The following is a 14811-nucleotide window of genomic DNA, read 5'->3' on the forward strand; positions in this document are numbered from 1 at the left end:
TCCTTCTACTTCATTCAAGCGGAAAGATTCTCAGAACCGGAGGAGGATGCAGATGAGGATGAGGGTCCGGCCGAAGTCATAGTGGAGAATGAAAGCTACGTGAACCTGAAGAAAAAGAGTTACAAGAAGTACGAGTGGCCTGCAAAGTCAGTCTATGCTGAGAATATGAAGATGTGCAAGCAGTTCCGGCTGAAACAGGTACTGCAGGAGCTCCAGCATCACCTCCCTGAGGTCCGGGTGCAGTGGCTGGAATGGGAGGCTTTGGCCACCCTTCCTCCTTGTCTCTCGTTCACTCTGCATGGTTAAAACTCCTTCTCTGCTGGGTGGTGGTGGTGGTGGTGGTGGTGGTGGTGGTGGTGGTGGTGCACGCCTTTAATCCCAGCACTCGGGAGGCAGAGGCAGGCGAATCTCTGTGAGTTTGAGGCCAGCCTGGTCTCCAAAGTGAGTTCCAGGAAAGGCGCAAAGCTACACAGAGAAACCTGTCTCGAAAAACCAAAAAAAAAAAACAAAAAAAAAAAAAACACAACTCCTTCTTCTCCTGCCCCTTCCACCATCCTTTCTTTTCCGTTTCCTTTTCTCTTTTCCTCCCCAGGACTGGGTTGCTCTGTGTAACAGTCCTGGCTGTCCTGGAACTCACTCTGTAGTCCAGGCTGGCCTCAAACTCACAGAGATCAGCCTGCCTCTGTCTCCTGAGAGCTGGGATTAAAGGTGAGCACCACCACCTGGGTTGTTTGTTTGGTTTTGGTGTTTTGTTTTCTTTTCTGGCCTTTTGGAACAAGATCTTGCTATCTAGCTACAGGTATGAGTCACCACTCCCTGAGTGGATAGACTTTTCTACATGCCGCTGCAAATTTAGGTACATGTCCTAGGTGCTTTGGGGACTCTCCTCAGCTGGCAAATATCAAATGCCATGTGTATACCAAATGTTCTCAGAATCTTTGGTGTAATAATAGCTAATTTAATATTTGAAGGGAATATTAATACTGTGATTTGCATTAGCAAATCCATGTCTAAGAGAAGGGAAAAAGACTTATATGCCATTTCAGACTCCCAGGATAAACAATGTACCTGAGGTCTCATGGATAGTAAGTGGTGACAGATTCAAGCCAGCTGTCTCAAAAGTCCGCACTGTTTTTACATTGACATGAAAAATGTTTTAAAAGAAATCGTTGGCCGGGCATTGGTGGCGCACGCCTTTAATCCCAGCACTTGGAAGGCAGAGGCAGGTGGATCTCTATATTACTCCAAAGTATAGCAAATAATTCTTTATTTTTAAATTTTTATTTTACTTTTAAAGAGTATTGTTATGTATTCATTTGTGTTGTATCTACATGAGTTTATGTGCCCCACATGTGTGCAGGTCAGGTAGCTTCCTAGATCAGAAGAGGACATTGGATCCCTGGAACTAGACTGATGGTTATAAGCCACCTGATGTAGGTGCTGGGACTTGAACTCTAGTCCTCTGAAAGAGCAGTACAGTACAGCTCCTAACCACTGAGCTGTCTCTCCAATGCTAAAATTTTATGTTTAGTTGACATGTATATACTTGTTAGTATGACATTCCCATACATGTGTATGATATGATTAGTGCTGGTCAGGTGGATCTCTGTGAGTTCAAGGCCAGCCTGGTCTACAGAGCAAGATCCAGGACAGGCACCAAAACTACACAGAGAAACCCTGTCTCGAAAAACCAAAAACAAAAAACAAACAAATCCTTTATTTTGATATATGAATAAGACAGGGTCTCTAGCCCACGCTGGCCAGAACTTAACCACAGAATGACTTTGAACTTCTGTTCTTCCTGCTTCGGCCTGGGCTGTGCTATAGACCGTTAGCGGTTTTCCCTCCCACACATCTCCAACCCTGCACCAGCCAACTGTCCACAGTCCATCTTCTCTCCCCCATAGCATTAGCATACAATGCAGTGTTCGGGGGAGTGACCTTTAGTGGTGACACTGATTTACGTGGTTATGGTGAATGGCCGAACAGAAAGCTTTGGCAGTCCCTCTTACTGTTGATCCAGGGACCATCTGATGTGGGATAGAGCTGTGCTGTCTGCTCCAGCAGCTCCTAACCAGCTTTGGCCATTTACCTTTAAATTACTCATTGAATTTACTATTAAAATAGGTTCAGTTCCTCAGAAGAACTTTGTATATGTCAAGGGCTCGGTCGCTCCATGTGGCCAGAATTAACTGCACTGGACAGTGCACGTGTGAATTGTTTTATTGTGAAAGGTTTTATGGTGGTGTTGGTAGGAATATTCCCTTTGGGAAGGATCAGGTAAGTGCTAAGCAGGAGAGGCTTATACCTTCAGTTTATTTAGCTATGGACATTTGTTCTGATTCCACTGCTGCTCTGGACTCAGCAGCCGGCCTTCTAACTGAAGTCCCCTGCGTTCAGGCCTGCTGTGTCTGAGCTATGAGAGCAAATCCCTAAAGAAAAAGCAGGAAGGGTGTGTCTCACTGTGGGATCCGAAGCTGAGTTTTGTGAAAGGTAACTAACAGTAACTCATCTGCTGCCTTCTCCTTGACTTTTCTTAGACTTCCAGACAGTTCTACACAATTCTACAAGAAAGACAATTACTGCCTGCCTGGGAAGAAAGAGAAACGATTCTTAAAATGTTGAGCAAGCACCAAGTGGTTGTCATAAGTGGTATGACTGGGTAAGAAAGTGGTTTACTTCAAATGCAGCTCTAGTGTACACATAGGGCGGGAACACTGGCTACCTTAAGCAGGTCAACTTTAAAAAAAAAAAACAAAACTGTAGCTGACGTTATTTGCACATTTTGTTCACAATGTCAAATATTAAATGATAGTCCACAGAGATGGTTTTTGTGCCACTTCCGTAGTCTCTGGACCAAACTACAGCATCCAGACAGAGCTCAGAAATTCCTCTTGTAGGTGTGGGCCTCTGTCTGTGGACTCCTCTGATGCAGAAGTCTAGGTACAGCTGTTCACAAGACCAGTGTGAAATCAGAAATAGAGTTCTGCTGCGTGTCTCCTGCGTTTATCCCACTTTCTTTAAAGCTTGTTGTTTAGTTTTCTTCTTTTGAGCCACAACTTAAGTAACATAGGTTTGTTTTTTTTCCTGTTCCATACTCTCAATGGAAAGCAAACCTGCTTATCCAGGGGAACTCTTAGTCTTAATTTCGTTTTCTGTGCAGGATTGTACAAAGAATTATTATATTTGTGCTGAGACTCAACTAAGATAGTCATAATTTTATATCTTCTAGTTTCTCTATTTCAGTCCATTTATTGCCAAATCAATCTACATCAAAGATAAGACTATAAAACATTTGTGTGCTACGTGCGTGCGTGCATGTGTGTGTGTGTGTGTGTCGGGGTTGTGTGTACAGGTGTACAAGCTCATGTGTAGAGAGGCCATAGGAAGATGTCAGGTGGCTGGCTCTATCAGTCTGCCTTAATCCCTTGACAAGGTCTCACTGAACCTGGAACTAGTCTGAGGCCAGCAAGCTCCATTGTCCGTCGATCCTCCATTGTCCCCGCCGTACCCCAGCACTGGGTTACAGGGGCGTGCACGATCGTGTCCAGCTTCTTACCTGAGTACTCAGGATTTGAACTCAGGTCCTCATGTTGCACAGCAAGCCCTCTTACCCACTGAGCCCTCTCTCCAAACCCCTAGAATACTTAAATCGTAAGCTAACACTCATTTTCTTTGGGATCCATATCCAGAGTTCACATCCCTAGAGGCGTTTAGATCTAAAGTATGTCTTTCCCATGGCCCTCATTTTCCAAGTGGCATTAGACTATCGTTTGAGTGTCCTGCTCCTAGGAGTTGTTAGGTCTGGGCACCAAGTGGCGGTAGTGCTAGGCACAAGTGAGGAGCGTGGCTCTAGCTAGCTTTAGTAGTGTGGCCTGTGATTACTTTGTTAACTAGCCCTTGAAAACTTCATTTTAGGACTCCTTTGTTTTGACATACAGGTGTGGGAAAACCACACAGATTCCACAGTTTATTCTGGATAATTCCCTGAATGGGCCACCGGCGAGGGTGGCGAACATCATCTGCACCCAACCCCGACGAATCTCTGCGATCTCTGTGGCTGAACGTGTCGCTAAAGAACGAGCAGAAAGGGTGGGTGTGACCGTGGGATACCAGATCCGGCTGGAAAGTGTCAAGGTGTGTATGCTCTGCCTACTTGCTGGTAACAGGATTCAGTGTTCAGACATAAAGAATTTGGGGGATCTGGAGACTGACAGGCAGTTTATTAATAATCACCTTCAGTGGGTTGGAATCCCTGGAGAAACATTCTGATGGAGGAACTCTTATCTGATTGCACCAAATACGCTTTATATGAGCTTTCTATCTTCTTGTAAACCTTTTTTAGATTTATTTTAGTATATGTGTGTGTGTTTATGTGTTATATACATATATACATAATATATACACATCATATGTATACATGTGTATGTGTGTGTTTGCCTGCATGTATGTGTGTGCACCATGTGCATGCCTGGTGTTTGCAGAGGCCAGGCATGGGATCCCTGGATCTGAAGTTATGGATGACTGTAGGCTGCCATGTAGGTACTGGGCCCTCTACAGGAACAGCAAGTGCTCCTAACTGCTGAGCCATCTCTCCAGCCCTGGCTTTCTTTTTTTTTTTTTTTTTTTTTTTTTTTTTTTTTGGTTTTTTGAGACAGGTTTCTCTGTGTAGCTTTGCGCCTTTCTGGAGCTCACTTGGTAGCCAGGCTGCCTCGAACTCACAGAGATCCGCCTGGCTCTGCCTCCCGAGTGCTGGGATTAAAGGCTTGCGCCACCAACGCCCGGCTCAGCCCTGGCTTTCTATTCTTAATTAGCAAAAGTGATCTTGCTAGTAAACCGGAAGCAAATGTAGACTTGACTTAAACACCCACTTTAAAGAAATGTTTTGTACCAGGCCTAGTGGTACACTCCTTTACTCCCAGCACTTGAGAGGCAGAAGCAGAAGGATCTCTCTGTGTTCTAGACCATCCTGGTCTATATAGCAAGCTCCAGGATACCTGAGACTACATTCACCCTGTCTCAAAAAACAAATGAAACAGTTTTATACTAGTACTTGGGTGTTGTTTTGTTTTTTTTTTTTTTTTTTTTTTTTTTTTTTTTTGTTGTTGTTTTTTTTTTTGTGTGTGTGTGGTAGTCTTAAAGTTTTAATATGAAGCAGAAGAGGATGTGTTGTTGACCTTAGCTAGATTGCTAGTGACTCTAATGTTCCTTCCTGCCTAATGTTCAGTTTGGCTTGCCAATAGTTGCTTTTTCGAAGTCGCATTAATGTGTGGCGTTCTTCTCTTCTCTGTAAGTCGTCGACCACCAGACTGTTGTACTGCACCACAGGCGTGCTGCTGAGGAGACTCGAAGGAGACGCAACTCTGCAGGGAGTCACCCACATCATTGTCGATGAAGTTCACGAGCGCACAGAAGAAAGGTGAAGGAAGGTTTCCCAGTGGACACCCGCTCCTGTGAAATGGAGACACGGCTGGAAATCCTTCCCTGCTTCCAGCTGAGTCTCATAGATGTAGTAGTGAGAAAGCCACAAGAGTCTAAATCAGAGGGGAGGAGCTCCTTTCTTGCTCTCCAGGGTCTGCAGCACCGTGGTTGGGAGAGCCTCCTGGGCCTCGTGCTGTGTCCCTGAGGACCGGTCCACATGCGCCGCCTCTGCTCCTCTGATCATTTGTAAGCCTTCATTCATCAGTTTATAACGCCACCATTAGAGCCCAGAGGTGCAGTCCTTGCTGGGGTGCAAGCATCAGAGGTTCCTCCTCATCGTCACAGTCTGAGAGGAAGGAGAAATGAGGAACCATGGACAGGGACACCACAGGATGGTCAGAGAGCAGGTTTCTGAGAGGGGACAGCTCCGTCATAAACGGAAGTCTGACAGGGAATCCCACCTAACACTTGGGAACAAGGACAGCACAGATGAGAATTCTGCAGTGGGAAGGGCGTGAGGAGGCCACAGTGGAGGAGAGCCAGGTGGCTGAGGGGCAGCAGATGACAGGGGAGACAGCGGGAGAGAAGGAACAGGAGCCAGACCTCCGAAGGCCTTACAAACCAGAGTAAGGCCCTTAGAATTTAGTGTAATGAATTAGAAGTCATTAAAAACAGTTTTAGAGCCGGGTGGTGGTGGTACATGCCTTTAATCCCAGCACTCAGGAGGCAGAGGCAGGCGGATCTCTGTGGGTTCGAGGCCAGCCTGGTCTACAGAGCGAGATCCAGGACAGCCAGGAGTACACAGAGGAAACACTGTCTTGAAAAACCAAACAGAAAACACATGAACAAAAGACTACCTGTCACTTGATTAGAAATCTTTTGTTTTCAGGTGGTGCCTTATAGAAATGTGTTTATTTTGTAAGTTAATAAATATTCATTGGTCAGTCGGTGTTGTCGTGAGCAGTGGAGTAGTGAGCGACTGCACCAAACACCCCAAGTCCTTGTCCTTGAGAGTTTGCACTCTGTTCTTAGGGGAGCCCAATAGTATGGTAAGTAAGTAAAATACGAAGTATTAAGTTCTAAGGAGAAACGAAATGCGTGGCGGGATGTGGGGTTCGTTTTAATAGGTAAGCCAAGGAAAGCCTTGCTGAACATGTGTTTTGAGTAAAGGCTTGAAGAAGTGAGGGGCCGTCCGTGTGAGCGGCTGGCAGAGACTCACTCGGGAAGTTACAGCCAGGCAGACCTCAGCTGCATTCCTCAGGGACATCAGGAATGGAGTCCTGCAGCTCACTAGGGGGTGGAGCAGCAGGAAATGAGGATGGGGTACAGACTGTATCCGATAGATAGATAGCCGTGTTAGTAAGCACCACTGAGGACTCACTGGAGGACTTCGAGAAGAACAGCACACAGGGGTCGACGTTGAAGCAGAAGCAGCAGTCGCTCTGCTGATCATAGAGTGCAGGAAGTGGGGGGTAGCCTAGGCCTGTTAAGGTAGTTGTCTGGAGTTCTGCTCTTCTGCAGCGTGTATCGCTCCACAGCTTATGGGAGGTTTTGTGGTTTGCTTTTCACTAACAACAGGCTTAGGAGTGTCATTATCTAGACCTCTAGCTTAGCCTGTATCAGCTCCTGCCATTCCATAACTAGATTCTGCTGCAGTTGGCTATTTCTGATTCTGTGCTCTTCCAGACGTGCTATAGCGAAAATCTTCACGTGCGTATTTTGTATACCTATAAAGAATTAGAATGGTTAACTTCAGCGATAAATCCTATTTGTATTTTGATTGGCATTGCACTGAATTTAGTTGAAGAGAACTGGTATTTTGTATTTTTAAATTCTGAACTGTTCACAGTCAGGACTTCAGTACCTCTAAGTTTTACATTTTTCCTCTAAGTCTTAAATACTCAAATACACAAAAGTCATTAGTTTCCATATGTTGCATGTGTCTGACCCACAGGTGTCTTTTCTTGTCTCTAGTGACTTCCTACTGCTCGTTTTAAAGGACATTTTGTCACAGAGACGGACCCTCCAGGTCATTCTCATGAGCGCAACTCTGGATGCCGGGCTCTTCTCCAAGTATTTCAGCTATTGCCCAGTGATCACTATTCCAGGTAAGCAAGCACACTGCTCAGCAGCCTGCTTCTGTTGCTGTGTGTCGCTCTGAGTAAGCAACGGCCATACTTCAAAGTTCCTTCAAAACAGAGGAATTTCTGCCTGTCTCTAGAGAAGCAATTCATTTACGACAAAACATCCCAATGTAAAGCAGCAGAGGAAGAGGTTATTATCCATAGCCAGATTGTAATTTTGTGTGTGACCTTTTTTTTTTTTTTTTTTTTTTTTTTTTTGAGACGGTTTTTGTGTTTTTAGCTGTCCTGGATGAACTCAGAATTGCTGCTCTGCTGATCTATTAGCTCGCCCCCGCCCTGTGTGTGACCTTTTAAAGTCATAATTCTTAGGATTTCTAGCATCCCATTGTGTTTAACATCCAAATGTGTGTTTTTAGGGATAATATGTTGTAGAAAGGGAAGATATGTCTATTTATACCATATTTGTTCACTTACGGATTATGCTAAATTTCCAGATACTGGTCCATTCTGTGAGAACATGAGGTTGGGTAGTCTGTTTTCTTTTGGTGTTTCCACAGCCTCTGTGGGGTGATTACCCTTCTGAGCCGGGGCTATCCCTGTCCACAGGGACAATTTGGAACCCTGACTGAAGTAATAGCATCATGGGAGCTTGTTTTGCAAGTGGTGGAAGTAGTAGAAAAGAAGGAAGTATACGCTGTGTCTAAAATACAGCATTGAATGCTTCAAGTCTCTGTGTGGAGGAGCTGGAAGAAAGAAATGGTGTAATGGGTTTTAAAAGTCCCATTAGGAAATGATCATTTCTTTCCTATCCACTTCTGTTCTCTCTACTAATTAGAACCTACGCCTACCAATTTCTGTCATCAAAACCTTTTTAAGAATACTTTTATGCTGGGTGTGGTGGCGCACACCTTTCATCCCAGCACTCAGGAGACAGAGGCAGAGGATCTCTGTGAGTTCAAGGCCAGCCTAGTCTATGTAGTGAGTTCCAGGACAGCTAGGGCTATGTAGAGAGACCATGTCTCAAAAAACAAACAAACAAGGGGTTGGGGATTTAGCTCAGTGGTAACACAAGGCCCTGGGTTCAGGCCTCAGCTCTGAAAAAAAACAAAACAAAAACAAACGAAGTACTTCCAAGAACACAGAACTGACAATACTTTATTATTCCAGGTATTGTTTTAATATGTAGATAGTGAACACACATACACACACACACACACACACACACACACACACACACACACACAGACACAGTTTCCAGCTCTGGGTATTCTGATGCCTTTCTAGTTTATTTTCTTGTTTTTCTAGGCCGTGCATTTCCTGTTGATCAGTTTTTTCTGGAGGATGCAATTGCTATGACAAGGTAAGGAAGATATTAATTGAAATTCATCAAAAAAAAATCTTTGAAAACACAGTTCTTGTTTATCTTCAGCATACCAGGATACTAACCTTCCTTTTTAATTATCTTTAGACTTTTAGTTAACTTTTCCATTGAGTATTTTGTTTTCTTCTTTCTGTCGGCAAACAGACTTTTTGTATTTAGGTCCTGCTCCTTATTAACTAACTCTGACAGGTAGTTGAGTATCTTCGAACTCAATTTCATCATGTGTCAAATGGGCCCGTTAATATTAGCACCTCCCTGGTTCATGAGGACCAAGTGAGGAACTAATAGAGTAACGAATTAACACTTGCTGCTCTTCTAGAGGACCTGAGTTCAATTCCCAGCAACCAGATTGGGTGGCTCACAGTTGCCTGTAACTCCAGCTCCAAAGATCTGATTCTCTCTTTTGGCTTTTATAAGTACCTACTTGGCTAAAGATTAAAACTGAAAAAAAAAAAAAAAAAAAAAAAAAGAAAGAAAGAAAAGAAGAAAGAAAGAAAGAAAGAAAGAAAGAAAGAAAAGTGCTTAGAATTGTGACACGCAATACACACTTCATAAATGTTAGCTATTTCATCATCATCATGCTCTCAGGAAACTTATAATATAGGCTGAATGTTAGGATGTCTGCAGAGAACTGGAAAGATGGCTCAGCGGTTAAGAGTACTGGCTGCTCTACTAGAGGACATAGGCTCCATTCCCAGTATCTACATAGTGGCTCATGGCTATCTGTAACTCCAGTCTTGGGGGATCTGACACCCCTGGCCTCCATGGGTGTAGGCAGATTTTTCCTGTCCTGACCACCTGCTTTCAAATAACTGGCAGCCACTTCCCAAATAACTGACTTGGAGACTTAACATAAATTATAAATGCTCGGTTAATAGCTCAGGCTTGTTACTAGCTAACTCTTACATTTAAATTAACCCATATTTCTCATCTGTGCTTTGCCACATGGCTCATGACTTGTTACCTCATTTTCTACACATCCTACTTCCTCAGCTGGCTGATGTCTCTTCTGATTCTGCCTTTCTTCTCATCATTCTCCTAGTTTGGTTGTCCTGCCTGGTTACCAGCCAGTCAGCATTTTATTAAACCAATTTGAATGACAAATCTTTATAGTGTGCAAGAGGATTATTCTATAGCACACAGGCACCACACATACACATGTAGACACACACACTTAAACCGATTAAAAATAAATCTTAAAAAACTTTTTTTAAAAGGATGTATGTGAAGGAGGAAGCTAGATGGCTTAGAGGGTAAAGTACTTGCCACCAAGCTGACAGGCCGAGTTTGATCCTGAAACCCACATGGTGGAAGGAGAGAACTGACTTACACAAGTGGTCCTCTGACCCCACTCAGGCAGGCTCGAGCACACACACTCACACACACTCACACTCACACACATACACAAAACAACAACAAAAGGAAGCAGTTCCTATATAGTGTCAAAATTGAGTAGGAATGGTAATTTCCATTGTATACAAACAGACTTCTCTATGGCTTTTTGGCCTTGAGAATCCTCCAAGCTTTGATCCTTGCTGTTTTTCTTACTATTAAACCCATCCTTGCTGGCTTCCAGATTCAAAGGATTTTAGCTGTCATTTCTGTGACAGAAACTTGCAGATCAGGTCTTTCTCACTAACTACTAAACTCAGGTGAAAACAGCCCTGATGTCCACGAACTCGCTGTATGAACCTTGACAGCAGACTGCTGGATCTCGGACAGCAGACCGTCACCTCTCTCTTCCTCCCTCCCTTTTCCCCAGCTCATTCTTTACCCCTCAGCTGGAGTACTACCTTGATGAAAGTTCTATCTACTTGTTGCTCACAGGCCTTTGGTATTTTTATTACACCTCTAATGGTACTTTTTCCAATCTGCTTTGCAGAATAGTGACTGTCTTGGTCTTTTCTCATTGGTTTGCAAGTTTCTTGAAAGGCTCTTTGCTTCACACACTGCACCACACCACACCACCATGGCCCCTACATAGAACTGGCATTTGGTAAATGCTAACCGAATAAAGATTGACTGTAAAAGGAGAGTACGACATTTGATGGTGGGGAGGAGCTGGAGGAAGTCAAAGATGATAGAATCATGACATTTTAGACTTCTTAAAAGGCCCTAGAACCCTTTCTGCAAGTAAAGTCTTGTAGAGAATCATAAAGAAGAGAACTAAAATGGGAATTGTCTGAAGGAGCAAGGCAGGAGGAAAGAACAGAGTCTACTTGGTCGTTATCCCCCAGCCCTTACCTTTCACGGGGCCTCTGAGAAACCATTAGTGCTCCAGTAGTTTCCAGTAGTTATGTCCATCCTTTCTCCCAAACGATGAGAAAGTAAGACCTCTGAAAGTGACTCTCAGAAGTCCTGTAGCATGGTGATCTAGTGGCTTTTCATATCAAATGTATACCTTTTCCATTTCACCATAAGAGGTTTATCTCTAACAAATACCAAACTGTCTAATGAGAGTCTTGCGTGTGTTTGAAGATGGTCTTGTAGCAACGTTCAGAAGAGAACTGATAATTCAGGTCTACATTTGGTTGCACAGGGTGGAATTAGCTGCTTTAGAATTATAGTTGGAGCTTTTCGGGGGTGGATAAGATTCTCAAAGAAGGAATTAAAATTAAGGGTACTGCAACTGAGAACATAGCTCAAATGTCCTCCGACTGCCCCTGCCTTTCCTCCTGGGTAGCATTTCCTCCATGGTCTTCTCTGATCTATAGACAGAACCAATGGCATTCATCCCAACCAGAAGCAGGGCACAGGCAGCAGAATCCTGGACTGCTGGGAGGTAGCACGTGAGCTGGACAGAAACAGAGCCGCATTCTGCGGAGGGTGAATGAAGTGGGGAATGAGTTCATTCTTCTTCAGCAGGAACACACACCCCAAGATACATTCCTTTGCCTTCTCCCTCAGATATGTGTTACAGGACGGGAGCCCATATATGCGCTCCATGAAGCAGCTGGCCAAGGAAAAGCTGAAAGCCAGGCACAACAGAACCGCCCTGGAGGAAGTGGAGGAGGACCTGCGCCTGGCGCTCGAGCTTCAGGAGGAGGAGGAGTCCGTCAAAGACACAGTCCCAGATCAACAGCTAGATTTCAAGCAGCTCTTGATCCGCTACAAAGGTAACGTGCTTGCTCGGGGAACGGTATTAAAGAGGCCCATAGCCGCTCGTCATTTCCTTCCCACCATGATCCAGAAAAAGAAAAACAGGACTTTGATTTTATAGTAACATTGCCTTAAACTTTCAAAATCAGCAGTTCTTGGGCATAGATTACAGCTACCATACCTGCCGGTGGGGTTTTTCTTTTTTATTATTATTATTATTATTATTATTATTATTATTATCATTATCATTAATTTTTAAAAGTCTTTGCTAGGAGAGACAGGAAAACCATGCAGAAGGTGTAACAGAGGTTAGAGGCTTTGATTTACAAAAGATAAAGGAGGGATAGAAGGAGATAGGGGAAAGAGCAGGAAGGGCACTAGTCTCGGCTTTAAGGACAAAGACAAGGTAGTAATCTCGGACTTCCTGTGTGTTCATCTCTGGGTACAGGTACAGCAGGCCACATAGGAAGAAACAGTAACCAGGTGTAGTACGCAGCTGGAGGAGGGGATCTCCTACAACACAGTTAAAATGCATTTAAAGGAGTTTTTAAAGCCATCATTTTATTTATTTTGATTTTTTTGAGACAGAGGTTTTAGTATGTTGTACAGGCTAGCCTTGAACTCCTGCTTTACCTCTCATGTAGCTAGGTCCATAGGCATAGGCTATTATACCCAGCTAAAATATGTTATTTTAAAAGTCCATGTATAGCAGGGAGGTGGTGGCACACGCCTTCCATCCCAGCACTAGGGAGGCAAAGGAGGCAGATGAGTTTGAGGCCAGCCTGGTCTACAGAGCAAGTTCTAGGACAGCCAGGGCAACACAGAGAAACCCAAATTATATACATATACATATGTAAATAAAAGTCCACCATGCCCAGCATTGAGGAAGGTCTTCAGCTCACATGCATCCTTCAAGGAAGGGCCGTCACTCCTGTCGCCGTCTCGAAGGGACCCAAAAGTTTAGTGCTGTTGTAAAGTGCTGGGGACATGGCCGTGTGCCGCCGTTCCTGTCTTCCTGCGGTACCTGTGCCCTGGGCTTCCTGAGGCTCTGACTCCAGGTTTGAGAGAGTCTGGAAGCGGTCTCTACAGTGTGTCTGACTGAACTTTGTCCTAGACCTTAAACATGCGGTAAACATGTGACGGTGGGAAGGACAAAAGGAAGGAGAGTTATGAGTTCTGATCAGGCGCGCGCTTTCTCTTTGGGTCAGTGCTCCAGAAAAACAACGGACTTCGGGGCTAGGATGTGACTCGGTTGATGCAGTGTTTATGTACCTGGCATGGAGCACCAGCAACAGGGAAACCAGATGTGGTGGTGTGTGCATACAATCCCAGCACTGGAGATGGAGGCAGGAGAATTAAAAGTTCAAAGTCATCCTTCTCTTGAGTTCAAGGCTAGCCTTTAAAAAAAAAAAAGCTGCTGGAGAGATGGCTCACAGGTTAAGAGCACTCACTGGCTGCTCTTCCAGAGGTACTGAGTTCAATTCCCAGCAACCGCATGGTGGCTCACAAACACCTGTAATGAGATCTGGTGCCCTCTTCTGGCATGCAGGCAGAACACTGTGTGCATAATAAATAAATAAATAAATCTTTTTTTAAATAATTTATTTATTTTTATTTTATTGCATCAGTGTTTTGCCTGAATGTATATCTTGTGTGATGATGTCAGACCCTGGCGTTAGAGAGAGTTGTGAGCTGCCATGTGGGTGCTGGGAATTAAACCTGGGTCCTCCGGAAGAGCAATCAGTGCTCTTAACCCCTGAGCCATCTCTCAAGCCCATAAATAAATAAATCTTTAAAAAAAATAAAGGAAGGAAGGAAGGAGCTACTTCTGTAAAGCAGTGTTTTCTGAGGAACCAAAAGAAAACATTCACTAAGTAGGTAAGTTAAATGTGAACTCCTTTGCAGTTAAACCAACCTACCTTCACCTACCTTGCAAACAGAGGTGTAATGATTCGATTTTTACCTTTCTTTCAGGGGTGAGCAAGTCAGTCATCAAGACGATGTCTATCATGGACTTTGATAGGGTCAACTTCGACTTAATAGAGGCCTTACTAGAGTGGATTGTGGATGGCGAGCATTCCTACCCTCCAGGTGACCCCTCCTCCTCCCTGGGCCCTAGTGACCCAATGTTAAACACCTACCCTCCAGGTGTCCCCTCCTCCTCCCTGGGCCCCAGTGACCCAATGTTAAACACTTAATCCTTGGCAAACTGCAAGTCCGGTCCTGAGTGAGGCCTGTGCAAACTGCACACAAGGCCACAGGGCACTGGGTAAGACCCCAAGCTTTGGAGTCTGATAGATTTCCCAGCTTCACTCTTCAGGGATCTTATACACTTGACTAAATCCTTATCTTTTCTTAATTTTAGTTTCTTTGTCTGTAAAATGAAGTCAGCAGTAAATCTTCTATAGAGAAACCAAGTGAGCCAGGGATGCCAGCATGGACAGAGAAAGGCTTTGATCCCCAGCATCATGACATACAAGTTAGGATTAAAAACATTTAAAAATAGAGCATGGTCAGGCAGTTGTGGCACACACCTTTAATCCCAGCACTTGGGAGGCAGAGGCAGGCCGGCTCTAGTTTGAGGCCAGCCCAGTCTACAGAGCAAGTTCCAGGACAGCCAGGGCTACACAGAGAAACTTGGTCTCAAAAAAAAATAGAGGGTGAGAGCACAGTAATTAATAACAGCACTTGTTGCTCATTTGCCAGGATTTCAGAAGGATCTGAGTTCAATTCCCAGCACCCATGTCCGGCAGCTCATAACCTGTAACTCCAGCTCCAAGGAAATCCAATGCCTCTGACCTCCAAGGGCACCTATACTGACATGTA

General features: G+C 44.4%; 1 protein-coding gene across 3 annotated transcripts in view; it reads left to right on the plus strand.

The window, feature by feature from the left end:
- Dhx57 (DExH-box helicase 57) overlaps window positions 1-14811 on the plus strand; it is a 57981-nt gene that overhangs the window by 21285 nt on the left and 21885 nt on the right. For all 3 annotated transcript variants that reach the window (XM_028855196.2, XM_037198018.1, XM_028855197.2), the window contains 8 exons: window positions 20-198; window positions 2541-2662; window positions 3942-4137; window positions 5295-5419; window positions 7396-7529; window positions 8811-8865; window positions 11794-12002; window positions 13960-14076. In XM_028855196.2, the coding sequence (XP_028711029.1) occupies window positions 20-198; window positions 2541-2662; window positions 3942-4137; window positions 5295-5419; window positions 7396-7529; window positions 8811-8865; window positions 11794-12002; window positions 13960-14076 (1137 nt within the window). The remainder of the gene's footprint in view (window positions 1-19; window positions 199-2540; window positions 2663-3941; window positions 4138-5294; window positions 5420-7395; window positions 7530-8810; window positions 8866-11793; window positions 12003-13959; window positions 14077-14811) is intronic.

The sequence above is a fragment of the Peromyscus leucopus genome, chromosome 22 (assembly GCF_004664715.2).
Source record: "Peromyscus leucopus breed LL Stock chromosome 22, UCI_PerLeu_2.1, whole genome shotgun sequence".
Classification (NCBI taxonomy): domain Eukaryota; kingdom Metazoa; phylum Chordata; class Mammalia; order Rodentia; family Cricetidae; genus Peromyscus; species Peromyscus leucopus.